Source organism: Numenius arquata, chromosome 2 (genome assembly GCF_964106895.1).
Source record: "Numenius arquata chromosome 2, bNumArq3.hap1.1, whole genome shotgun sequence".
In the NCBI taxonomy this organism is placed as follows: Eukaryota; Metazoa; Chordata; class Aves; order Charadriiformes; family Scolopacidae; genus Numenius; species Numenius arquata.
Genome location: NC_133577.1, coordinates 93964006 through 93991606, shown reverse-complemented (window position 1 = coordinate 93991606; position 27601 = coordinate 93964006). Strand labels below are relative to the sequence as shown.

General features: G+C 39.1%; 1 protein-coding gene across 1 annotated transcript; it reads right to left on the bottom strand.

Annotated features, from left to right (window-relative positions):
- Positions 1 to 129: 129 nt before the first annotated feature.
- MDM1 (Mdm1 nuclear protein) lies at positions 130 to 27247 on the bottom strand. The gene is made up of 15 exons (XM_074166820.1): positions 27142 to 27247; positions 26535 to 26640; positions 22998 to 23359; positions 22423 to 22557; positions 19867 to 20022; positions 17660 to 17793; positions 15392 to 15491; positions 10511 to 10549; positions 9968 to 10143; positions 8280 to 8558; positions 6417 to 6565; positions 6166 to 6296; positions 4943 to 5201; positions 3772 to 3840; positions 130 to 1492 (listed from the first exon to the last, which is right to left on the bottom strand). Exons 1-15 carry the CDS (start codon positions 27157 to 27159, stop codon positions 1386 to 1388), a joined length of 2220 nt encoding a protein of 739 aa, XP_074022921.1. The 5' UTR covers positions 27160 to 27247; the 3' UTR covers positions 130 to 1385.
- Positions 27248 to 27601: the final 354 nt, after the last annotated feature.

The following is a 27601-nucleotide window of genomic DNA, read 5'->3' as shown; positions in this document are numbered from 1 at the left end:
AGCCAGTCACGATTCCAAGTATGAACATATCTAGCTTTAGTAACTGAAGATCAGTGCTGAGGTAACGGCCTTAAACAGTCCACAGACATTCCAGCTGAACAGGTGAAACAGAGAACTAAACAGACAAGTGCCAACATAACAGGCTCTACCAATTTATCTGGCATAACTTGAATAGAAACAAAACAACCAACTTTTTTATTTTCAGTAATATGTGTACATAATTGTGTACAAAATCGAAATGTAAGCAAATGTGTACAAAATTCAAATTGTTCTTGTATAAAACTTCCAAGTGAAGTAATATTAAAACTTGAAGCCACCCAAGAAGAAATAAACTGCCTGCTAGCCACCAATTTCCTCTACTTCACGTCAATTTGTCTGCATCGCTTGGAAAGACAAAACAAGCTGTCAGCATAAATCACAAACATTTTTCACTGTGACAATCATAACAGTACACCAGTCTCCCAGAAACAGGCAACCAGGAGGAGAGGTAATTAAAATGTCAAAGTCAAGAAAAAACATTCTTCTGAGTTTACTTTAAGACATCAACTAGTCCTAAATACCTGAGTTTGAAGCGGGACTGGGGAAGGCCACTGGTTAAGGTGGCTGAGGTTGCTTTTTCTAGAGAATTTGAAATTAACGCTAAACATGGGTCTTGCCCACAAAAAGACAGTTGTTCGCATCAGTACATCTGACCAACTGCAACACTGTACACATTGAACTCTAATAGTCATCCTGGCCAAAAAACTGTGGACAATTAATAAACCCTAACGCTTAGCATCGTTTTCTCAGACTCCTACATGTTCCACGTTAGCTTCATTAAGAAACAGCAAGAATTTTTTGGTAGCAGATTAAAATTAGTAAGTAGTAAAAGTAACTTTTTGTTAGAGCTCTGTGCTGTACTGGCAATTCATACAGGAACATAAACAAATATGCCACAGTTGCCTTTAAGATCGCTGGTTAAAATCAAGCAACTGAGGTGTTTGGTGAATGATGGTGATGCCCCTGAATACTGTCCCAGGTCACATTGCACGACGGCAGCAGAATACCTTGAAAAGTAACATACAGGTTGCATAAAAAAAAAAAACCAAAAATCACCTCAGTTTCAAGAGGTGCCATTGTAAAGAAGAAAAAATCCCACATGGCTGTTGTGACACAGTGAATTAAGACGTAACTCTCCGATATAAAGGACTTACATTTTCAATGATGGTTTAAATATTGAAATTTTACATTGGGATGGCAAGTCCTAAAAGTTGGGCCATATTAGTGGTAAGCGAAAGGATGCTGCATGATATCTACAATCACAATTTTTGAAAATATACACTTCAAACTATAAAAATAATAATAATAATTTTACAGAACAGTTTCTGTACAGAAGGTGGAAGAGCTTATTTCTTGCTCCAGAAATCCTTCCTCTTCTGAGCTCGTTCCAGTATCTGAGATGCAAGGGAGCTAGACGCTGCTGAGCGAGCAGAAATCTGAGACAACCTGTCATCTGTGGTGAAAGAAACACAGAAAAAGGTAAATAGGAAGATTAAATACACTTATTAAGACACAGTTGACATTCATGTCAGACTTTGAAAGTGCAAATATTTTTATGTCCTGTTGCACAATAGATGCTAAAATAGTACTGCAATAAACTTTGATTCTATTACTTGGGAGCTGACATGCTGGAGAAGAATCTTACTAGAAAGCTACCAGGATGCTAGGTAAGTTTAGAAAAGCTACATGCCCAGCTCCTGACAGACTTCAGGATGAGATCCCTATTGTCACCTGGGAACTGCCCAATTCTCCAAGTCATCTTTACGTTTACTCTCCTGTGTCAGAAGACCTCAGAAATCATTCCTCTTGCTACTAAAGTCTGTACAGACTAGATTCTGGTAACAACATATACATGAAAGCAACCCACTGCTTCAAGCAAAGCAGACAACCCTAGAGTAACACATGACTAAAACACCAGAGCTTACGTTGTTGAAAGAGCCATTCTGGGCCAAAACCAGCTAGTGTGCCACAAGCTCTTAAAAGAAATGTCTCTTCTGAAGAAAACAGGAAGTTTAACACAAGGACAACAAGAAGCTTGCTTTAAAAATGTACTTGTGAAAGGTCTTCCTTTTGAAGACAGGGTCCACTTCACACCCAGCAGAACTCTTAAAATTAAGCACGCTGGATGCTGCTTCTCTGATAAAGCACAACATTATACTTCTTTAACATCATTATTAAAATGTTGCTACAGTTCTGTCAAGATGCTCTCTATGAAAAATGACTTTAATTACACCCATTCTCTTGCAATGGATTAAAAAGAACTTGATCACTACTTTCCAGCCCCATCTACCAAAAAAAAAAAAAAAACCACCAACAAAAGTTTCCACAACTCAATCCTAACAGGTCCTGTACTTTGTCAGTGCTTCAATTAACTTTTCGGCAGCATTTCTAAATTCTTGAAATACAGTGATCCGAACAGCCCGTAACAGGCTCACACACTGTGCGTAACAACTGTATTCCCATGTATGAGAAAACCGCACTTCTGCAAACAGACATGACATTGGAGTAATTCCCAGGCTTGTTTGTACATGAACAAATAGGGGCATATGAACTATCTGTGAGCTGGCACATTGCACCTGCTTCTGAAAGCTCACACATCATCACTCAGCTCATAGGAAAAAAAAGAAAGAGAAAAAGAAACAGCAGCTACAGCACTTAATCTGTGTGCAGCAAGCTTGTGGGAAGCTGCAGAGTACTACAGGATTTTGCATGGTTTATGTAGATATACAGATGCTTGGCTGAGCCAGCTGCACAACCCACGTATTTTCCAGCCAACTGCAATGAGTAAAACAGAGAATCGGCCTGAACTTTGGTTAAAACCAAGGAGCAAACAAGCACAAGGGGTACAGAAAAAAGCTTTTTGGTTGCTCTGGGGTATATCTATAAATAAATTGCAATCAGATATAAGCTTGTTCTGCCCATACTCTAATCTGAACCAAACACAGGTGACTGCAACTAGCACAGCGGGACACGAAGCTCAACCTCAAACACCATGGTAAGAAACAATGTACAGCAACTCAAGCTAATGAGGGTACAGTGCCTTTGGTCAACTCATATTACTGAGAGAGTTTATTTGTGTCTGCCCACAACAATGCCAAGAACAGGCACTGGTGGACTGTGCACTGGCTGCTCCCCCAGATTAACTTCACAGTAAACAGGAAAAAAGGTCAAAACAGCAATCTGCGTAACAGGATACCATACGGACCCCTAATACACTGAGCAGAAGAACAGGTGTGAAAATTAAAGTCAGAAGAATCATTGCATGCTGCGTAACCGGTGCTGAAGTCTCACAAGCAAAATCTTTATCTTAAGATTTTTGGTACTTTTTAAGCTGCATCCCAAATTACTGCAGCTACAACCTGGACTGTGATCATTTTGCAGTTTGCTTCTGTTGCTATCAATACAAAGGCTTAAAAAAATGTGTGGGGAGCAAACAATTTTAGGTAGGAAACTGAGCAAGCTGCATTAGAACACTGTGGTTTAATATGGTTGTTTAATTTTCAGCCGCATTTAATGGCTTATTCATACTAGAATATACCTTCGTATTCATACTTCAGATAACTAGGATGAATATTTTCAAATTATTTTGATGAAACAATGAAGTAATTATTCACACAAACACATAAGCTAGTATTATTTATTGCATTCAGAGACTTCCCACATTAGTGCAAAGGTTAAAATTAATCTAGGTAATATACACGATATACAACAATACTTTGGGACAAGAAATACCTTCATCATTATAGTTTCTTTCCCGAGGGGGTAACTGGAAAGATCTCATTTTTGGATTGCCGATGTTCCCTAGGACAAAAAATCAAAGGCACATTTTTGAATCATTTAAAATATTATCCTTTGTCTGCTTTGATTTTAGAACATTTTAAAATGTTACAACGTTATTTCCAAAACATGAATCTTATAAATAGCAAACACACCAAAAACTCCAGGAGACTCCTTTACTCAAAGCTGAGGTAAAATAAACTTACTCAACTGTATCCTCTCAAGGCACCTATCTTTGGTAGATGACAGATGTTACTTAGTGAACTGCACTCGAGGTGCAAAGTTAGAACACAGCATTGATTCTAACCTCTTTCCAAGGATACTCTCTGGATTTCACCATCCCACTTTATGTGAAAACTACTTGTTCCATTCCAGAATGGATACACTACTTTAGTTTAGCTAACCTTTATAACAAAAGGACCAAGAATTGTGGGACCTTAAGCAGCTACAGAAAGTCTTTCTGGAATGGAAACTTAAGCACATAAACTTTATTTTGACTAAAGGGTGAAGGACTCTCTTCTTTATCAAATTTATGTCCCCAGTACCCCTAAACATTGTTAAAAAATCTTTGAAATGCTCCAGCACAAATTCCTCCTCAGCCAAGAAATGGCTTTTCTCTATAGTCAATAAATCTTTTATAGATGGCTTTTTTGTTTCCATATCCTGCAGAAATAGTTAAGGAGCTGATCTCTCAGAAATCCACAACTCCTGCAAAACACACTATACCACACTATAAAGGTCCCCAGTTACACAGCACTGTTGGTAACTCTAGCTGGAAAAGTGTCAAAGCATCCAGTTGTAGTCTAAAGATTAAAAATTACGACTGTTCATGCTAAACCAAATTATTCTCATAATGAATAAGTACTTAATGAATTTAGTAAGGCAAAATTAGATAACAAACCACTAGAATACAATGATATTAGTGGAATCTGAAACTAAAGTGGAGAGTTGTGCACATTTCCTCAGCAAGACTAAACAGACAGCAGAAAAGCTTTTGTTTAGAAATAACACATTCTTTGTAGAGTCTGTAAGGCAGCAACTTAGCACTGTCTTGGCCTGAACACTACATGGAAGCCATTTCCATCCTGTGGTACTCTAAGACAGCCAGTTAATACACAAAACCCACCATTATGCTGGAATTCTGGATCTTTGAGAGTCCCTTGAATACGACGAGAGGGACTCCAGCAAGGCATAGAGAAACTTTTGGCCGACTTCAGCACAGGAGGTGTAGAGGAGCACTCTTGATGGGCTGAAGCAAGAGGAACTTGCTCATCAGAAACACTGTTAGGAGGCCACTGATCCTGCCTAAGTGGCAGAGGATCCAAAGTTCCCAGCCCAGCAGGTGGAGAGGTAAGGTGTGAAACAGCTTTGACTTCCACATCAGGCTAAAACACAATCAAAAGAAAAAAAAGAAAAAAAAAAAAGAATAAACCACAAAAACCCAACATCTCACATACAGCTTTCCAGTACAGATCCTCACACATGCAGCAAATATTGGCTTTACACTGTTACACTTCTCATGAGGGTACTGGAACAGTAAGTATTTCAAACTTGTGAGACAACTTAAAGAAAATCTATTCCTAATAACAAGTGCTTAACATGGTCTAAAAGTAATCTAGTCAGGTCAAACCAAAAGCTTATTTTCTTCACAGCAAAAAACCCCTGTGATTTTACATTTTAAACCAACACAATCAACTTCTCATGCAATTGTGTCTGTTTCTAATACAGAATTTACACCAGAGGACGCATGCAGTGAAATGCTAGCGGTCTTTGTAAAGCACAGACTGAGCACAACTTGACAAAAAACCCAAAATCTCGAGAGACAGACAGTTAAACAACTCCTAGATGCTTCTATTTTTCTTTTAGTAACTATGCAAGCTGGAAAATGAAAGAAGCACAAACATAAAGGGAAAGGAAAATGAAATTACTATGGCACATTCACCTATCTTGTACATAGGCAACCAACCTCTCCTTCTTAAAACTTCTTTCAAGTCAAGGAATCTGGAGGAATCCCTGTGTCACTGGAAAGCTACAGTAACATTAACGGGGAAATCAACAGATCCCAGTGGCAGCTTTTTTTTTTTTTTTAACATATCCTGTGCATTTAGCAGAAAAAGCCAAAATGGCAAAATGGAGATCATCCAGTTTCACTCCAGTAGTCTCAACTCCATTGCTTGATACCCCAAAACAGTGATTTATTCAGACACCAGCCTTTTTTAGTCACAGATGCTGAAAATTTTAGAATAGTAAATGACAACTCAAGGAACAGAATTATTAAATAAATTATTCACAATTACTTAAAAAGCACATTCCTAAATTGCATAATGGTAAGTCTCTTTTCTGGCTCACCTGTAAGGACCTTCTTTTTGAAGTTTCTCTTGCACCTTGCTTAGCTGAAGAAGGGTCTGTTCCTAAACCTCGTGTTCTCTGCTGTGAAGATGAAGACTTGAATTTAGGAGGAGACACTAGAACCGCACCTCCTATTGTAGTGGAGAAGATGAAAAATGCTTTATTACCTTAAATAACCTACTCAATTAATTCATACATGCTTTTTTTTTCTTTAGTTCCTGAAATACTGCTTTGCATTTAAAAGTTTTTACCAACAGCTGGGGTAGTGAGATCATGATGAGTCCTCTGGGCTCCACCAAGTTCTCTCAGCTTTGGAGTAGGAAGCCTGCCGCCTGTCCTTGAGGATATGGAAGAAGAATCTGACACAGCTGCAGGAGAATTCAATAGTAAGGCATTCTCACTGCAAAAAATGAGAAATGATTAAAGGATTAGCTAAGGACTCAGGAGTCTTGCACTCAAGCTTTTTATTTCTAATACATTCCCACAATGAAGCCTAAGGCAAGACAGTCAGGGCAATAAAACACCAATAGCCTGTAGCTAAAACATCTGCTTGCAACGGGGAGTCCTGGATTCCAGCCCCTGAGCCTCAGTTTCTGTATTTTATTTTATTTTTTATGTAACTGGATAAAACACAAATACATAAACAGTCTCAAGCTGCAAATTCAGGCTCCCTCTGTCCCAATAAACCTTGAATGTATTTCTGCACAGTAGCAGAGACTAACTGGAGGGACGGAAGGAGTACTCGCCCAGAAAAGCTTTGAGCCTGGCTGCCACCTTAGAGGTGGGAATGTGGGTTTGACTCTTTTCAGTCAATGTGGTGGAACTGAAACCAAGTATCCCACATTTATGTAACCACTCTAGCCCCCATGTTGTTAAATAAATCAGCACTACCACTTCTGTCTTCTTCCTCCAGATGCATTTCAAACGGAGGTGGTGGCATACCCACACTCTGCAAGGAGCCTGATGCTATCAGTGCATGCTAGACACGCTCTGAGGACGTGTAGGCAAAGAAAACCCCATTTCTAGCTCTCAAGCAGGCTTAGACAATGTGCAAGTCTTAAGTTGCTCTGCGTGGCCAAGTCCAGAGCAGATCTCAGCACACCACCACATTGACAGAAAATCTTCCATGTGAGTCAGAGACACATCTATGAACTAGATAATCTCCAGAATTAGATAGAAACTTAAGAAAGTTTTCAGGATGACGGTTTTGAAAGCCTGCGTTTAATTTCTGTTTGAATCTAGCACCTCAATCTTTCTTTGCCTGGGTTTTGCATACTGGATATTATCCCCGAAGGCGACAATTACAATTCCTTAGATTTGCATTGCACCAAAGATAAAACCCAATGAAGAATACAAAATTCTTAGATGGTATGGTAAAAAGAGCCAAAGTTATTCAGATTTAAGTATCTATCAAACTAAAATACTGTTCTACCAAAAAAAATTATGTAAAATTTGCACAGTAAAAAGCCAGAGACTTCTGTAACTAGATATAACTTGGATCTTTCAACTGTCAAATACACTGTATACACAATACTATGCACTGTACTATGCATATACTGAATTGATTTCTCATTATTTCTGAACACCTCTCCCCCTTTTTCCCACCTGTGCTCAGTAACGTAATCACCAGTGATTACTGGATGCTAGTTATTTTTTTCTCCCAAGTCCTTTATCTTTGCCTGTGATTTTTTTTTAAGAAAAACAGATGCTTAAGCACAAGATTAACATGTATTCTATCCTTTCAGTCTTATGAATCCTACACTGGCAATTTGAAGCAAATTGTGAGCTTTAATTTTCACTACACTTGGCTACTGTGCAATGAACAGTCTGTTCCGAGAGGCCCATACTGCAAATTATAAAGTTTTGGAAAAAAAAATTAGGATTGCTCATGCTTCTACAAACTTCTGTCTTGCAAGTTAGAAATCCAGTATTCTTAATGACAGATCCATTTCCATCAACTAATTCAACGTCTTGAACTTTCTCATTCCTTATCATACTGTTAAAAACAAAAGTAGCGTCGCACCAACTTAATACGCTCTTAAGTTGACATACAAATTTCGGAAATGTTAGAGGAAAAAATTATATATATACACCACAAAAATGTTCAGTTTTACCCTTCAATTTTCTTATCTTTGTTGGCATCCTTATTGTTTCCATCTAACTGCTGAGCCACAGGTGGGGCCTGTTCATCTTGTTTTTCTTCCTTTTCTGTTGCTTGCTGATTCTCCTTTTCTTCAGTACCTTCTTGTTCACCCCAAACTAAACGCCGTTTGACTGGAACAGTTAAAGCATCTGACATGTCTTTCTTCTCAGTGCTCCCCCGGTGTGACTGTTCTATGGAGTCAGGTTGCTGCAGCATTTTGGGGCTTGGTGCAGCCTCTTTTTCAGAAACTCTAGGTAACAAAGAAAGCAGCATTTCACACCATTGATTTGCATGATATGCACGTCTATGTAGAACACATTCATCCAGTTCAGCCCTTTGCCAAAAGTACAGCTCGCATATTAAAAAGTGGTACAGCTGACATGATGAATGTTAAATTTCCACTGAAGTCTTAACTGATGTTTAAGCACAATCCATTTTCTAACTAGATTCTACGAAAACTCTTTCTGGATTACTGTTTCCAAAAAAGTAATGTAAAATCAGGGCTCTGTTTCCAATTTAAACAACAAGTTAGATTATCAAAAGTGCTAAAAAAAATAACTAGTTCCATGCATAGGGAACTGATGGCACAATTTTGAAAGCCAAGCAGTTTAGAAGACTGCTCTTTAGGCGCAACTGCTGAAAGTCTTAAACTCTCAACTGCTCACACAAAACAGTGCAAAACAGCCCTGTGCACAAAAACGTGATCAGTAAAAGGTTCTGTATTTCACAGGCAAAAAACTAAACCAGTAAACCAAAAAATATACACCATGCTTAATACCACATACTATAGTGTAATAAATACTCCTTTACGTGTCATTCTCCAACCCTTATTAGAGCTTCAATCATGCAAATGGGTAGATCTCTCCCACACACACAAGTAATGCACATACAGCAGTCTAAGTGGACTGCAGGCAGAGGTATCCAAGGCACCGTTTTTAAATACCAGATCTCAGAGATGTCACAAATGGCTTCTTTTTTTTTTTTCACTCCTTGCTTCAGCAATAGCTGTCTGTATGTTTTACTAGAATACTCATTCTGAGTTTTCCTAGCAAGGGATTTAATATTTACCAATTCTGATGGCTTTCAAAGAAAGGAGAAAATGGATGTATACCATCCCAGTTCCGAAGTCTTCATTTCAGAACTAAACAGTGTCTAGGACTAATTAATCCTGACAAGAACACTGGTAGCATCTGAGTAGGCAAAACATATTTCATATCATTCCAGGAGAGTACTACTTCAGTATGACTCAGTGTGAAATTCCTCCAGACTTGCTGAGACTACGGTTACCACATCAAATAAGCATCTGTGGAGGATTGTAAAGGCATAACTTTCTCTTTTTTCAGAAGACTGGACTGTTCATCTTTTTCAACTTTATCACAGATCAACTGATGTACCTGTGAAAAGGTAAATGCCCTCATCTGTTCTAGAGAATTTACATATCACAGAATCTAAGAACAGTTCAGGTTGGAAAGGTCCTCGAAAGACCACCTGGTCCAACCTTTCATGGGGAAAGGGAGCCTACATGAGACTATTGAGCACCCTGTCCAATCGCATCTTGAATACAATCAAACATCCAAGATCTCCCAGCTGTGCTAACCTCTATTTGCATTTTGCTATGTTTCAAAGCTGCTGAATAATAGGCAAGAATGACGACCTTACCCTGCAAGATCTAGTGCTCTGATGTTGTTGCTGATGCCTTCTTCTGAACTGGAATTTGAGGACACATCCCAAAGACTGTTATTATCAGACAGGATCTGATTGAGATGGTATCGGGAGAAGTGTGTTCCCTCTACTCGTTGCCTGTAAGCCTTTGCTCTTTCTCGAAGTTCTCTCACCTGCACATCAAGGTTTCCAAAATTGTCTGTTTAAAGTTCACTAATAGGCTGTAATATTACAACGTATTTGCATTAGCTAATGGCAGCTAAAGGAGAAAAGCAAGTTACTCATAATACAAGGCCGCCCACAGCACAAACATTGCATGCCACAGTAAATGCAAGAAAAGGGAAGCAAAAACAACAAAAGTGTATACTTAGTAAGCATGTTTGAGCCATGAAGCCAAAGTGAAATTGCCAATTACTCATTCAATGAGAACAAAAAGTTATGCAGCAGCTACGATTAAGCTTAGTGCTGGATTCTAGTTTTTCCATCAACGCTGAGACACAGTGCTCCGCATATTGAAACAGGAACTTAGATGCAACCAACCTCCATATACCACATGGAATTTAGGGTGTTTTGAGATGCCTAAGGAGAGGAATACAGAATTACTTTAAAATTTCTTATTTTTCTCTCAACACTGTATTGTTACAAGGGTGATAATAACTATTTTTCAGTCTAGAGTAAGAAATTAAATACTAAATACCTGTCAACATAGCTCTATGCTGCCTCCCTGAGATTCAGTTAAAAGCTGTAAAACAAATACATCAGCACTGGTATTTCACCAGTTTTTGCCAAGCTGAAGGAAATTAATTTAGATTTCTAAGCCTTAACACCCAAAAATATATTCACCACACACTAATTTATGATTATTTCAATTCAACACATCTACGTGCATGTGTAATACTGCGTTTGTATGCTGTGAACGCTGCAACTGTCTCTAGCCTCATTAATCCTATGTCAGTGAGGAGCTGATGATTACATGAGAACTCTTGGTGCTATTGTATGTAAGAGGTAATATCAAAACCACTCCTTATAGGCTGTCAGTAACTGTAAGAATAAGATGTCAGGTTTAGTCTTAAAAAAAATAGAAGTGATAAGCCCTCTCTTTAGACATCATACTGCTGATTTTACACTATCATTTTTATGGTTAAAACTATTTCAACACTCACAGTGTCTTGTGTCCTTCACCCAAGAACAATAAAAGTGCAGGAAGAAAAAGCAACAAAAAAACTTTTGTGTTTACATGATTAAAAATAACTTTGTGATATTGTTGTGTGAATTCTGGCTCACTAAAAAATGTTTCACAGGAAATAAGTATTTTGTCAAAGAGCAAGAAAGTAATACTGACACTTCCTCTAGCACATTTTCATAGCTTTTCTTATTTATTCTTCTCTCATGATAGACTCCTCATCATTCTTCCTGCAAGGAACAGAGTTAAGTGGGCCAAATTCCGCTAAACCCCCTAAAAGTAACTGGATACAGCAGATGGAAACCCACTTAGCCCACACCAGCTAACATCCCACAATTTGACCCACTAAACTTCAAAGAGTAGCCCATTAAAAATATATACTTGTCATTTTAAGAGGAGAGTTTGAAGTCTGAGGTGCAAGTGATCTACTGGATTATTCACTTTAAGAGGAAGAAGGAAAAATTAATTATGATAGCCACAACAGAAGGAAAATAAATCCAGAGCAAAAGGACACGGCAGGGGGAGGAAGAATACTATGTCTCCAGTGAATTGTGAAGAAGTACAAAGGACAACCATCTCCTTCAGTGACTCAGTGGGCAGCATTATCTCAGCAGGGCACAGGCCCCAGGGAGTCCTACTGTGATTATGAACTGCCCGTATTAATTTTTCAAAAGCATAATTCAAAGAGATTTTTTCATTTGAATCCATTTTTTCATTGCTGAAAAGCAACCTTTAATAATATATTGTAGAGTAACAGTCTAGGAGTAATCACTATGGCTAAGGTCATATCAGGACTCTACTACAGTCTTTGCCTGCTTGGACTCAGAACTTTAGAAAGCCTGCTTTGGACCCAAAGTTATCCACGTGCGGTCCCAGCTAAGGGGGAAACAAGACTGGATCAGCAAAGAGCTTATCATCCAATCACTTCCGCTAAGCAAGAGATGTTCTGTAGGCACCTGTGGCAGGGGTTAGTCTCAACAATCAACCAGGGGCAGAGGTTAGATACAGCTTTGCAAAACATTTATCTTCATGTGAATATGGAATCATTTAGAAACCAAAAGGACTGTGGGGCCACCTACATTGTGAATGGCCAAAGTACCTTTGTTGCTTTATTATAAAACCAATGCACTTGAAACTTTTTGCAAGTTATGCACACTTAAATTAATCTGCTGTTAACTTGTTTCTCAAATGGCTAGATTCTTTCTTATGTCTCAATCGTGAACGAAATATTTTATTCAGTCCTACAATTTTAGCCATGCTGGAACCCATTCTGTAGTTCTTATAACAAAAATATTGATGGATACTAACAAAAAAAAAGCCTGGCCAAGAATCAGGTCTATCAGGATTTTTATTCTTAAAACAGATTTTAAGAATTAACTTTGGTTTTCTTCCAACCTGTCTTGAAGACTGGAAAATTCCAAGCTTTAACCGTGCTCTTTGCTCTCACCACAACCACAAAAAGCTTCTTTTTAAGAATTATAACCCTCAATGATACCTATGGAAATATTAACAGGACAATAGCAAATTAAAAAAACTCCATATAGGAAAAAGTCCCACACAGTAACACATTTACACAAGCTACATATTATTCTTTGCCTACTAGCAAAACTAGTTTGATATGCTGTACTGGTTTTGGCTGGCATAGAGTTAAATTTCTTTATAGTAGCTCCTGTGGTGCTGTGTTTTGAGTTTTTACTGAAAACAGAGTTGATAATAATGGGATGTTTTAGCTATTGCTGAATGGTGCTTACACAGCGTCAAGAACTTTTCTGTTTCTTACACTGCCCCACCAGTGAGTAGGCTGGGGGTGCACATGAAGCTGGGAAGGGACACAGCTGGGACAGCTGATCCCAACTGACCAAAGGAATATTCCATACCGTATGGCATCATGCTCAGCAATAAAAGCTGAAGGAAGAAGAAGGAAGGGAGGGACGTTTGGAGATATGGCATTTGTCTTCCCCAGTAACTGTTACGCGTGACAGAGCCCTGTTTTCCTGGAGATGGCTGAACATCTGCCTGCCAGTGGGAAGCGGTGAATGGATTCCTTGTTTTGCTTTGCTTGTGCAGACAGCTTTTGCTTTACCTGTTAAACTGCCCTTATCTCAACCCATGAATTTTCTCACTTTTAGCTTTCCAATTCTCTCCTCCATCCCACTGAGGGGGAATGAATGAGTGGCTGTTTGGGGTGCTACTGCCTACTGGGGTTAAACCACAATACATGCTCACAGGCATGTGATTTAAAGTCTAACAGAGAGAGGAGAAATTCAGGTAATTCCAACCATAAAAGTCTCTTCCATGTGAACTCATACTAGGATCTAATGTAGTTATGCATACATAAAAATGTGTATTCATTCAAAAATGTATATGTAATCTAAGCACATTTGTCATCAATAAAACATTTGTTATTATAGTCTTGAAATTAACTTGGCTCTTTCAGCTACCCAGTACAACTCCTTCATCTAGAAGGCCCTAAAAATCTTAATAATTATTTTTTGAATTCTTCACACCTACTCTCAAGTGACTTCTTTCTAGTTTCTTCTGCAATTCCTTCGTTCAGCAAGCAAATCTTCATAGAAAAGTCAGACACATCCAAAACACGTATCTACAGCGCGGGAATTTCTTGGGTTTCTCATGCACTTTAATTAAATGCCGCATATATTTACTCCCTACATCTCTCAAACCCGACCCAAAAAGGATGCTGCCTGGTAAAGCAGAACACCCATCCTCCACTTGCAGTCTCCTCAATCTTTCCTTTGACAGTAGTGCAATGGCTCTTCCCAGCTGTGCCACAAACACAATACACTCCAGGGCAATGCGCCCCTTTCCCTTTACATACCTACCAGTCAGTTGCTCTTTAAGCTGAGCGCTGGTCCTGTTTTGAACATTACTGACGCAACATCCAGCCTCCAAAGTAAAGTCTTATATGCCAGAAAAATGACATAACATTCTACAGAAACATTCTGTATAGTCAGGCTGCGTGCAGTAATTACAATATTCTACAGCCTTAGTTACAGTAAATCTAATGTATATATCAATACATATAAAAAATAAAAATATTGCTTGTTTTTACTCCTCTAACATCCTCATGAGGCTGTTTTCACAGAATGGATTATCTCATACATACATATACGAAATCAGATTATCCATCATTACATACTAAGATACACTTTAAACTTTGAGACCTATTTCTCATTGAGTATTTTGTGTATATATATGTATTTCTTTTTGCCTAAGAAGAAAATGACTTGCTAGATTAAATCCAGTGAGAAAACACAGAACTGAATGCTACCACACTATTTCTGCAGTTCCTAAAGAATATTATTTTCAAAATCTCAAAGCCCAACACCCTAGAACCATCCACTCCAGTTCTATCTTCCACATCAGCTTGGTCTCAACTGATGAGGAAACTGACATTTCCAAGTATCTGGCACACATTTAGTAGTCCACAGTGTATCACAAAGGCTCCCTCCATCAGATGGAAGAAGCCTAAGTCAATTCAGTGAAATCTGACAGTTGCAGAACTAGCTCCAGCAGTGTCTTAGCACACTGCTAACAGTTCTGACTTACTTGTCTAATTCAGGAAATCATACTCAATAATCCGAAGAAGTCCTATGGTCCTGAAGCTATTCAGCATTTTCAGAGTTCTGTCAAATGAGTTCTTATGCAGTATAATACTGATCACAGTTATTGAATCAACTGCAAGAAAATACTTGGATTGGCTGAAACTTGCAAGAGGAAGTCTTAATTTTGTGTTGTGTATGACTGAATTCAGCCGACTGCTTTGAATGGATTCAACATGGCAAGCTAATAAACTCATCTTGACTCTCAAGCCGACCAAGACTGATACATATGTTGGCCTTTTCCTTTTATTCCCTTGGACTCTCCCATCATCTAATTTTCCATTTTGAAAACTTATGCTTGTTACAACTGGGCTGAACATCAACGCCATAGTTATCTGCTCCAAGAGGAGTCCTGGAGGACTGACTTGTAAGGGAAACAAAGCTCCTCCCTCACTTTGTATGTCATATTAATATATTCTTTAAGTCACACTGTCTCTTTTCTTACTACAGATTACACTGGCTGTCAGAACTTAATCTTGTGTACTCACTTTTGGGAGCTTGAGTCATTAGCAGTACAACCTCAAAATTGTCTTATAAACACCACTATTCGAAGTTTTTTGCATATAAAAATCAAAATACAAAGCATACTTAGGCTTCAGATTTTTTAAGATTACTCACCTGGTTGGGAACTTTACTCCTAATACGAGACCAAGCTCCATCTTTGTAGAAATACTGGGCTGGAGACAAAAATTTTGACCTATATTCAGTGTTCATCTTCCTAAGAAATAAAGAATGAAGCAGGTTAAAAAAGCAGAAAGAGTAAAGCTTGACATCCAGAAGACTCTTTAAGAGCACTTTTAATGTTATATAAACAATCATAAGTGTACTTTTTAAATGCCAGGACTGAGATGTAAAAAAACACAGCTCATCCATAACAACACAACTAGGAAAGCTGTGAAAAAGTCCATTCACAGTTGGTGGCTCTTCAAGTAGTTTTTCCTCTTGGTTTTTCCTCACAACACTTTTCCAGAAGCTTTTGCCCTGACAACCAAATCAGCAGAACGTACTACACACAGAAGCCTCAAATACTTCAATGCAAAGTGGAGCATCTTGGTTTCAGTCACTGATGAAGGTGCATTTAAGGAAAAATGCCTGGTTTGGCCCTAATGTGTCCGAGACATTTCCTTCTAGGAACTCCACTCTGAAGGCACTCTGCCTATGGGTGGAGTGAACTCTTGGGGCTTGAAATATCTGACTATCAGAACAATGGTCAGCATAATTCATGTAACTGTGTGTCCTACTGGCTTTGATCTTCAAAAGCCCTCGGTACTTGAAAAGATGGATTCATTTTCCTTTCTGCCATACACATACATACACAGAAAAATTAACAACATCCAACCTACAGCAGGCAATAAGCAACACTTCAAGCCCTTAAGCACTGAACTGTGGATTTATCAGCTTAAATCTAAAGAGTTTTTTGGTATTAGTCTTGCTTCAGAACATAGTACTATCTTTATTTTAATATATTCAGCATTGGGTGAAAAAGCCCTCTTTTTCAGTCCTTCTTCAGAAATACATCATAAAACTTCAAGTCAGGGAATAAAATGTACCTTGTAAAAAGAAAAACAGCAAGGCAAAAAAACCCTTTATATTGAAAATTTCTTTCCATATGCCCCTTTCTTTGAAACTGACAGAATTCCTTCAGTTTTGGTTGCAAAACCAATGGATTAGCTCAAAAAACACATCACTGCTGTGCCTCGATCTCAGTCATTCTGCTGCAAACAAAGGCCATGCAATGCAGCTTGCATACGAAGCGACAGTCCTGTCTGCAAACTGAGAACTTGCACATTTTGACAGCAATTTGCCCAGTGACTGTTTTGGAAACTTTTGTCTTGTGTTACCACACACAGAAGGCTTAAGAGGTAGAAATTTGTCCTTAAATGAAAAAAGTTATAGCAAACGATCAAGAATTCTACACACTACTCACTGCAAAACTGACTACAATCTACTACACCAAAGAGCTATGAAAACCCAAGAGTTAAGGTTTTAACTATAGTATATTAACTCACTTTTTCATAAAGCAATTTTATTTCATAGAATTTTGGGTGATGATTTTGTAATTATCTCCCAATATCCAACAGCATTCAGACCTAGGTAAGTCTCGTCTCCCATCTTTAATCTAATGCCTTAACACTGCCAGAAAGTCATGTGAATGAGAGCAATCACAGGGACGTACATTAAGCACAAAGACAGCAGAGATGGATTAATACATGCATTTTAAAACCTACATCACTCAGGACTTTTATTTCTCTTGGCATATATCAGATGTCTAGAAAATGGAAACGAGTTCAGTTCCTGCAACGTAGTTATGTGGCAGAAGAAAAATATACTTTGGTAGTGCACAGTAACATACAATTTCATTTTATTTCCATGCTTGTCAGATTGCCCTAAATGGGACAGATATCTTTACTTCCCTTTACCTCATGAGTTTGCTGTTGCTACTCTGGGACCGGAAGTGGTATGGACGAGAAAAAGCAGACTTCAAGTACAATCATCACAGTTTTAAGGCGTGGAGCAAGCATAGGAGAGCAGTTTGAAAGGTGACTACAACTTCCAAAGTACTCACCGAAAGTTGAGTAGCAGCACTGCACCAATTTAATTTCATTCACGTTAAATTTATCAATAATAATATTATTATTATTGCACCAGAAGATGCAACTGAACGATTGTGGTTACAAAGCTTCCACAGAGAAGGGGATGGAAATTACCAGCAGGTTTAGATGTACCCTTAGGAAGCTCAATCACAGGGCTGCAATCACAGGGGGCAGACATTGTATTTGCTCTACAACCGTATGATGGTGCAGCTAAAGATCATCGTCCATCATTCTAAATATTACGCTGATGCGCACCTATCCACTAGGCTAGATTTTCCTATTTTATACATACCCACGGCTTGTATGTAAAGCGAGGGGCTTTGGACTGATATGTTGCTTATTTTTTTGTTTAGGACGTTTCTGTTCTGATTTCCCTTGTTTTGCTGCATCTTCTGCTGGCTTTTGAAACGGTTCTTCCCTCTTACTCTGGGGCAAAGATAATTTTAAAGATAGTATATTAGCTAAAAAACTAAAAACCCTCATATTCCTTTTGACATAAAACTTTTGCATAATGTTATTTTTAAATAATGTAAATTGTTTTGCATATTTAATATAAACAAGAATATTACATTTCCTTTGTTAATACAAAAATAAACTATCAAAAAGTGAAAGCTAAGATTCTGAATGCAACGTTCAGTTAGTTAGATGAGCGTTTTGTACACTTTACAAAACGTATTCAACATGAAACACAGAAATGAAAGAATACGATACCTGTACATTCTAACTCTGACCTGAGCTGTGTGTAAGACTTAACAAGTGTATTTCTGGAATTTGCAAAAAATTTTTAGAAATAAAACCTCTTAGCTTTATAGCCACGCAATATAAACCAATTTATTATAAACCAAAAGAGAAATTTTTAATTTACTGCCATTCTGGTTTATAAAAGGTCAGACTGACTTGTTCAGTTTTTAAATAAAAGATTTTGTTCTTCCTGCTTATTTTATCCTCTTGGAAAGCTCACACATGATTTCTGATTCTGCTGGAGATCATTAAACATATTGTTCAGATTCAAGAAAAAAAAAAAAAAAAGGAAAGCAAGAAAAAAAAGCCCACCAAAATGCCCCAAAATTTTTTCAAGATATTCATCAGAGAAGACATATTGGTATAAACCAAAAGTGTTTTAGACAGTTTCACAATTCCCTTCTCATGCCTTCTCTTCCTTCACTTTATTAGCTCTCTTGGGAAAATATAACATGGAATTTACAACATTAAAAACAAATAAATGCTTCCCAAGAGCCTCATGCCTTTCAAGGGTTTTTCACATCTGCTAGAAGAGGCAAAAGGCCACATAAAATTCCTCATTCCCAGATGAGATTCAGAGCACTGGGCAGGTCTGGGTTCTAATGATTAAGCCTCCAAGCCAACAATCACCTTTAAGAACGTCAAAAGTACCAACAGCTTAAAATGAGCCACAGGCACCCTGTGTTAAATACGCATTTTGCTCAGTAATGGTCCCAGGGAACACAGCTGACAATAGCTGTTTCTGTTTTACCAAGGAATGGAGATGGGTACGGAAGAGACTCATCTGTGGCTGGATAGTTAGCTAACCGGCAGGAATTTAGACAACACTACACTCAGCAGCTTGCTACAAAAATAGACATTCATCTATCCACCCTGCAAAATAGGTTAGCTGTCACGCAGCCTAAACTGCCATCACCTATTTTTAGAAGGTCTCCATCTGAAACAATTCCATTCTATTAAATGTATCTGGTAAAACGGCTATAGCCATGTTTCCTGTAAGTCCACTTATGTTTGTCCAAACCAATAGCAAGACAAGGAAATGCAAGGCCTCAGACAGCCAAATCACTTTCATAACAGACGTTTTAATGTTTTGAACTGAGTAACAGAGCCTACATAGGCCACACAATGTCCTGTTACAGCCCTGCACTTACCTCTCAACTTACCAAGGCAAGGGAAAACGAATTGTAACCTTTCCTCCATGTTTCTTCAAATTATTATTGGCTGAAAATCAGATCCAACTGTGGCATCTTCCATATAACAGTATTATTATTTTTTTTTAAATTCACACTATGTCTGATTTATGAGATCCAAAAGGTTCCAGACCTCCCATCCAGCCCTCCTGCATACCAAGAGACTACACTGGTACCAATGGGAGCATAAATTGGAGATTTAGATTTCAGAAACTGTCCAAATGACTAAAAACAAAGTTTCAATTTAAAAAAAAAAAAAAAAAAAAAGAAACCCACTTGAAAACTCATAAATTAAGGTGACAGGAAAAACACACTCAAAGTGACACTGTAAACTGAAAAAACCCCACTACAGAAACTACAAAACCCACTACAGAAACCCCTGAGAGCAGAGCTGTACTGTTATTTTTAGTCTTTCATAGCAAAACCACTACTAACTGAGTCCAGGGTCATTAGCAACAGCTATAAAATGTAACTAAACACTTCAAAATAAAACCACCCCCACATTATAGAAAAGAACAATCAAAATTACAGAAGTATACTAATGCCTTTCTTTTAGGGAAGTATTTACTTGTTCACAGACTGGAAATTCTTTCTCTTCTGAACCACCTCTCTCTTGTGGACCCTTAACAGGAGGAGACTCTTTGAAATTTCTCTCATGTGCAGTTTCAGAAGTAATTGCAGGAGATTTAAATGGAGGTACAGATTTATTTGTGTTGCAAATAACCTTTGGGGGAAAGAAAACAACAACAAACAAACAAACAAAAAAAAGTGTGATTTGCTTACCTTAAGGCTAAATTTTCAAAATCAGTGAACCAATTCATGCAAACACACTCACATATGAGCAGAGAGATGGTCATGTGTACAAACACAGCATGTATTAACTAGCCTAATTAACTTCTAGGACAAATTGAAGAGAAACTTAATCTGATAAAAATACATTTAAAAGTTACCAACTCAGACACAATTAAACCTGTGGTCAAATGCTGTTTTTACTGAAGTTCACTAACAGAGGCTTTGTTTATTTGCTAAACAGTTCACCTTCAGGGTTGTATGTACAATCATGTTTTTTTAAATGTATGCCATAAACTTCCCCTATGAGTCCTCAGTACATGTCCAGTCCCTAAGTAACAGATAACTGTTCTGTGTTTTAGAACTGGGTGCTTAGGGCTTGGTAATTAGAGCCATCCAATATTTTCCAATCAATACTGTATTATAAACCACGGTACAGACCTTGCCTAATATGTGGTCAGGTATCATGTCCTCATGAGGTGCTGAATTAAAAGACCGTGCCGTATGTCACAAGCATAGATTTTCCCCAGCTTTACTTGAGAGTTTAGGTCTGACTTATAAGCTAACATGGATAACTTTGATATTTTCACAGACTCTCTTGAAGGGGAAGGTATTGTCATTATTCTGCATTCAGGTATATCCTCCATCATATCAATACAATCAAAAGAATATCAGTTTGTTAATACGTGTAATTTTTACCATGAAACGTTAATCTTAAATTTAGAACCTGCAAACATTTATATATATTTAGAATTTCTCTAAGTTCTTTTTATCTAAGGATTTATAATGCCTACAGACTTACTCTAATGGCTTCTTATTCTGTATAAGCTGTGAAAAAAAAGTTTGCTATTTTAGATTTCAGTGTCTTCTGAAATAGCACAATGTTCACAAGCATCAACAGTGAAATTATCAAACTGATTTCTAATAGAATTAAATGGAATTCTCCAAGAAATTTTCCGTAAGTTGACTTTCTGGGACCTGCCTCTTCCTCAAATGTTCCTTTGGCTTCTATTCTACTGTCATGCATTTCAGTGAATTTTTCTTGGATAACAGACTGCTGGGAAACAGACATCTCAAAGTAAGTCCACCTGCTTGGCATTCCATCAAGAAAAAGACAGGAACAGTTTTTATAGTGAATGATCCTAAATTAGTGATCAAGCCTCTGAAAGCTGTTACTGAACAAATCTGCTACCTGTGGGTAAAAACAGAGAGCACACCATCTGTAATAATCCCATTAATGTATATGCTCCTAGTCAAGAAACAGAAGACAAAAATAAAAGCAGAAGTGCCTATTTTATACTAGAAAATGACCGAAAGATGGACTGAGTCTCCTAAGTCCTGATCTCAGTAACAATGAATTGAAAACACAAAGCAATTTCACAATCAGAGTTACTCTTTGTGGTTTGATCAGAAACACTGATCAGTAGCAGCAATAGCAGCATTTCCAATCCTACAAAGTCCAAACACTCATGAGATGTATTAAAAAGCCACAAGAGTGTCTTAAAATCAGAAGACTCCACCTTTAAATATAAGCAGTTCTCATGGAAGCAAAAAAAACACAACAGAGATGCACTTTAGGGCTTAAAAGTATATATGCACAGAGATGGAGACTAAGAAACTGTGGAAACCTAAAAAAGATCATGAAAATAAATAGTGAAACCTGAATGCATTCAGTGGCAAGACATGTTGTTACAATACAGAACACCTGAGCATTCCTCTGTTGATTAGCTATATACTAGATAACATAAAATTGATGAAAATGAAGGGTAACATTGAGTAGGATCTTAGAGCTCCTAGGGTAACTTAATGCAAACAGAAGAAAACAGTCCTGTTAGAAAGGATGGAATATAAACAGGGATAAGGAGACTAAGTAATTAAACCTGACTACAATAAAGAATCACAAGGAAACGAGGGGCAACGGGCACAAGTTGGAACATAGGAGGTTCCACTCGAATATGAGAAAGCATTTCTTCACGGTGAGGGTGACAGAGCCCTGGAACAGGCTGCCCAGGGAGGTTGTGGAGTCCCCTTCTTTGGAGATTTTCAAGACCCGCCTGGATGCAGTCCTGAGTAGCATTCTCTAAGCAATCCTGCTTCAGCAGGGGAGTTGGACTAGATGATCTATACGGTCCCTTCCAACTCTAAAAAAATTCAGTGAAATTCAGTGAAACAAATCTAATTATACTGCACTTTTGTATATTGAGAGGAAAAAAAAATAATTATGTAACAACATTCAAGTTGCCAAAAGAGGAAGAATGGAAGTCTTGGAAGATAAGCAACTTCGCTGATACATAAAATAAAGTATTAATTTACTTTTTGGATTCTTTAAAGTTACCTCTTCAGCTGCAAGTATCGGCGACTTTTCATGAGGACTCTTCCAAACAAATTGGCTTTGATATTCAGAATTTCTGGGGAAAGTATTTAAACGTGAAATGTTCATGCCTGCTTTCCTCTGAAGGACTCTGTGAAGCTGACAATATAAAACAGAAAACAAAAAAATACCCACCACCAATTATTCCTTTTCCTACAATGTTTTGCAAGTCAGGTATCTTTCAATGCACACTTTCAAACCAATGTGTTGGGGTTTTGGTTGTATAAATGAAATTAATGCAAAGTCCATTTTCTCATTATAGCCAACAACCCCAAAAAGTCTATATAATTTTGGCTAAATGCTTGTTTAACTGAAATCACAAATGATGGCACATGAAGGGTAAATTCCTGTTCACCTAAGTGGAACCAAAATCTGGTCTCAAAAGTACTGTTCTCCCAACAGAGAAGCTACAACGTAGAATATCAAAATACAGAACTAAGGAGAGAATCAGACATCTGAGGCTGTCTAATTAAAATACTGTAAGTATCTGATTAGTAATTTTTATACTGGTCAATTTAAAAAAAAAAATCTTCCCTTACCCCATTATCCATTTTTTCTAATTCCTTTTTTGGAGATGAAAATGCTTCATTTTGATTTGGTGGAGCTGCAGAGGGTGATCTCTTCATGTTGTTTTCTGCAAGAGCAAGAGCTGTTTCACCTCTAGAATCTACAGAATGTGACCAAACTTTTGGGGGGAGCCTGGGTCCTTCCGGCGTTTCAATTTTTTCCTGATTCACATCATTGTTGTTGTGGTCTGTGTGCAACTCTGCAGTCCTAAGAGCTTCAGTTTCAAGTGGATCATTCAAATCACAATCTGCTGTCCATTCAAAGGACTTTGAAATCTGTGGATTATGGTAAGGTACCCTTCTCTTGGAAATGAATTTTGGTTCTCTTGTGATTCCTGAAAAAGACAAATGAGTTTTAACAAAAACATTCTATTGAAGACATAATATCACCCCTTACAAGAGTAAACTGAAAGTTTATCATACAATTGATTATTAGAAAAAAATATTTTAGTATCTTTGAGCAATGGCAGCCTATGAATTATGGGCTTGACTGGGAAATTCTGTCTTCTTTCCTGTCTGTGAATGCCTTTCCTTTCCACTGAAGAGAGATGGGAACATGGTGCTCCAGGACCATGTTAGATAAAAACCTGTAAAGCAGATATGGCCACAGGACAATCTTTTGCAAATTGATTCTCTGAGATGAACAACAACAACAAAATTAACACATCCAGTGAAAAGAATGTGGTTAACACAGATACAGAATAACCAACCTGGAGTGATAAAGTACGCCACAAACACTTCTTATTACACATGCACAACATACCTTGCTGAACAGGTTCTCACTGATTGACAGGACAGATCCCTATTCATCTAATACAACTGTGATTTAAAACCATCTCAGACAGCTGGTGACTTTTTACAGTACGAACACAAAAACATTTCCAAAATTGTAAAAAGACTACGTAACAAAACCAGGTATCAAGTTATTTTAAACAATTGCTGGCCTATACATGCAGATGAAAATAAAATTACCCCACCGTTTTAAGAAGAAGATTCAATGACTGAACACATTTAAAGCGGGAAATCATAATTCGATTGCAAAGCGCTCACCTGCAGTGGACAAATAAGTGAAGGCCCCTAACTGTCTGAAAGAAATGCTTTCTAGGAGAGAGAGAAACTCCCATCTCATGAAAAAGCAATGTAGAAAGAGGGAACAATCTACAGTAAAGGTATACAGAATATCTGGATGTCCAAATACACCTACAGGTGGTAGGAAATAATTCCTTTGGAAAACCACTGGAAAAGGAGCAGGAAGGAACTCAGAGCACCTGCAGCTGTTAACTTTTTGTGGTGGTGTTCCAAGTCATTCTTGAAACTGCCAACTATGTGTTTCAACAGGAAGAACCATAAGTTAATTATCAAAAACAATTTACAAGTCCTATGAGGTGTCAAGAGGGACATTTGAAGATGCACATGGTTAAATGGCCAGAAAAGAGGTGGGAGTGAAAATGAAAGGTGTAGGAAAAATACACCAAGCACATACAAAAACACCACTACAACAAAAGGAGGAAGAGAAACTTCTGCATTACCAACTCATTACTTTATTGCAAGTCTTGGAATATTTGCAGTTTAGTCTGACTGGAAAAGAGCATAGATTACAATTTTTAAAAAATGTTAATGTGTTTGGATGTTCTGGTGTTTCAGAATTTGTGGAAGTTATTCTCTTCAATACAGATGCCCATAAACATAGCCATGGGCTAGGGAAAGCAAGGTTAAAGAAATATGTATTTTTTGCAGTAATGGAAGAAAACAGTAACATATCTAAAGCATAATCTTTGGCAAGACTAAATTATTTATTAAAATGTCTAGTATCTCAACTGAAAACAAACCATACTCCCAGCAGTTGCTTCTTAATTACTAGGCCATAATTTAGAACACTTATACTGTATAAATGTGTCCTGGTTTTAGGTAATACAGAACCAATTTTCTGTTCAGTAATTTTACTTTTCAGCTAAGCCTCTTCTAACTAACTGAATTCTCTGAAATTAAGGGCGTATTTTTCAGACAGTGTCGGTTTCTAGGAGTGATAAGACCTAATGTTTATAATTAATACCACGGAACGGTACGTAGAGAGGCTCCTGCTCATACTTCTTGTTATAACAACCAAGGTTAGCTCACTTTGTTATATGCATAGAGGGGTCGCACCTGCGGGGAGGAGAAGACAGGACAGGTGACCCAAAACTGGGTATTCCATCCCATCTGCATCACGCTTAGTACAAAAGCCGAGGGATCAAAGGGTCAGCTCTCTTTCTTCAACGGCTGGTGTCTGAGGAGGACTCTGTTTGTCTGCCTTCGATCCTGATCCGTGCGTTCCTGAATTCAGTTCCCGAGTTCAGCTCCCGTCTGTCGCTGAGTCCAGTCGGGGACTTTCCCAGTGGCTGCCAGTAACATGATCATAATCCTGGGAGCTCAATACTGGTTTTGTATCTATTGTATGTATTTCATTATTTTCTTATTAATATTAGTATTTCATTAAAGTAGTTTAGTTTCTTTTCAACTCATAAGTCTCTTTCTCTCTCATCCTTCTCTCCCTGAAGGGAGAGGTTGGGGAGAGCATCCATCATTTGCTTTAGTGGCCAGCCCATCCCAAACCACAGCAGAATTAACATACTGGACTCTAATTACACAGACTGCATAGTCTGGTTGTGCTGAATTGCACATTTTTGTTAATCTGTCTTGTGCCACTACAGTAATTCCCATTTTTTATTGCTCCTTTTCAAAGCACTGCACTTATCACTCTGCAGCTTACTTCTTTTCCTCAACTCTCTATGGGCCTTTCAATCCAGACACTATTTCCTTTGCCTTCTACTTTCCAATCCCACATTTTCCTGCCATGATAATGTCTACAACCCCCAACTCCAACACTACAGCATCAGGGCCAGGTTGTACGGGGGTTTGAGCAATCTGGTCTAGTGGAAGGTGTCCCTGTCCATGGCAGGGGCATTGGAACTAGATGGTCTTTAAGGTCCCTTTCCAACCCAAACCATTCTATGATTGACCACAAGTTTTTCCATTTAATGCCCATCTTTTCTTTTTTTTTTTTTTTTTCCTAGTTAGCTGCCCCTGTAGGTCATCATAACAATTTCACTGTGTATCAAACTTTGCCCTAAATTACTCTCCTCTTTAATACAGAACTTTACTTAGTTTCCATGCACCACAGGTAGCCCAATGACTCCTTTTACACACCCTGTATGGATTAACACTGCATCTGCGCTTCATGTTTGGGACTCTTGTCAGAAACCACTTATTTTTCATGTTTTATATAAAAAGCACTAACATTAAAAGAAAGTTTCATTGTAGCCAGAAAGAATATGGCATTCAAAAACATATTCTAGACGACCACGAACATCCTTTAATTGTATCAAGTGTACAAACTGCAAACACTACCAGTTCACTGTGGCCGTGCACTCAATCACAGCAAACCTCTGCAGGCCGGGCTCATCCTCACCAGAGCTGGCTTGGAGAGAGCTGGGGTGTGCAATCACAGGGGTAGCGTTCAGGGGTGCTTACCAAACTGATCCGACCGCAGTCCTGCCCACAAGGATTTCTGCTGCTGGGATGGGCTACAAAACTCTGGGGTTTGCCATATGAAGCTTCTCTTATATTCACTCAGTCCCTGCAGCAAACAGAGAGGTGTCTGTCAAGTGACCGGTGTGTACCCCGCTTCCCTGCTCCTCTTGGCGACAAGATCTCCAAGGGGGAAAACACCAACGGGGCCGCTGCAGGGCTGGGCTCAGCGGGCAGGGTGCTCTGCAGCTCCCAAACCCACTCCCACCCGAAAGCAAAAACTCGTGGGGAAAAAAAAAAAAAAAAAAAAAAAAAGCGAATAAAATTCCAGGAACAAATACAGCCTGAACTCTCCGTCGCCCACACGACTGAACTCCTAATGCCTTTATCAGCCTGCGCTCGTTAGCGCAAGGGTCTCCCCTTTCCCGTCTCACCAGTAGCCCCCCAGAAACCGCTGCACCCCTCCGGCTGCCGGGGCCCGCCCCGCCGCCCCCAGGCCCAGGCCCAGGCCCAGGCCAGGGCCCCGCCGGGCCGCACACCCACCCACCCACCCCAACCCCCCCCGCCGCCGCCGCCGCCGCCCCCGCCCGGCAGCCCCGCTCCGCCTCACCCTGAAGCGCACGGGCATGGCGGAGCGCAGGGCGGCCGGGCCGCGGCCATCAACGACGCCGTTCCCCTGGCAAAGCCGCCGGGCCGGCCCGCCTCGGCCCGCCTCGCCAGGCGCCTGCGCGGCAGCCGCCCCAGCGGGGGCGGGGAGCGCGGCGGCCCGCGGCAGCCGCCCCTCAGGGCACTGCGTTCGGGGGCCATGTTAGGCGGGAGCGGCCGCCGCCTCCCCTCAGGGCGCTGCGCTCGGGGGCTGTGTTGGCCGGGTGCGGCCGCCGTATTACCCCTATTGAAAGCCTTTTCCCCGGCCTAACGCCGCTATATCGCCATTATGTGGGCAAGGACGACGGGGAGGCGTGAGAGTTCACCAGGCTATCATCAGTAGTGCAGGGCACTTGGTGCTAACGCAGAGGAAGGATGGGAATATTGGACACCTGGTTAAAACAAATCACGCGCCCAACACTCGC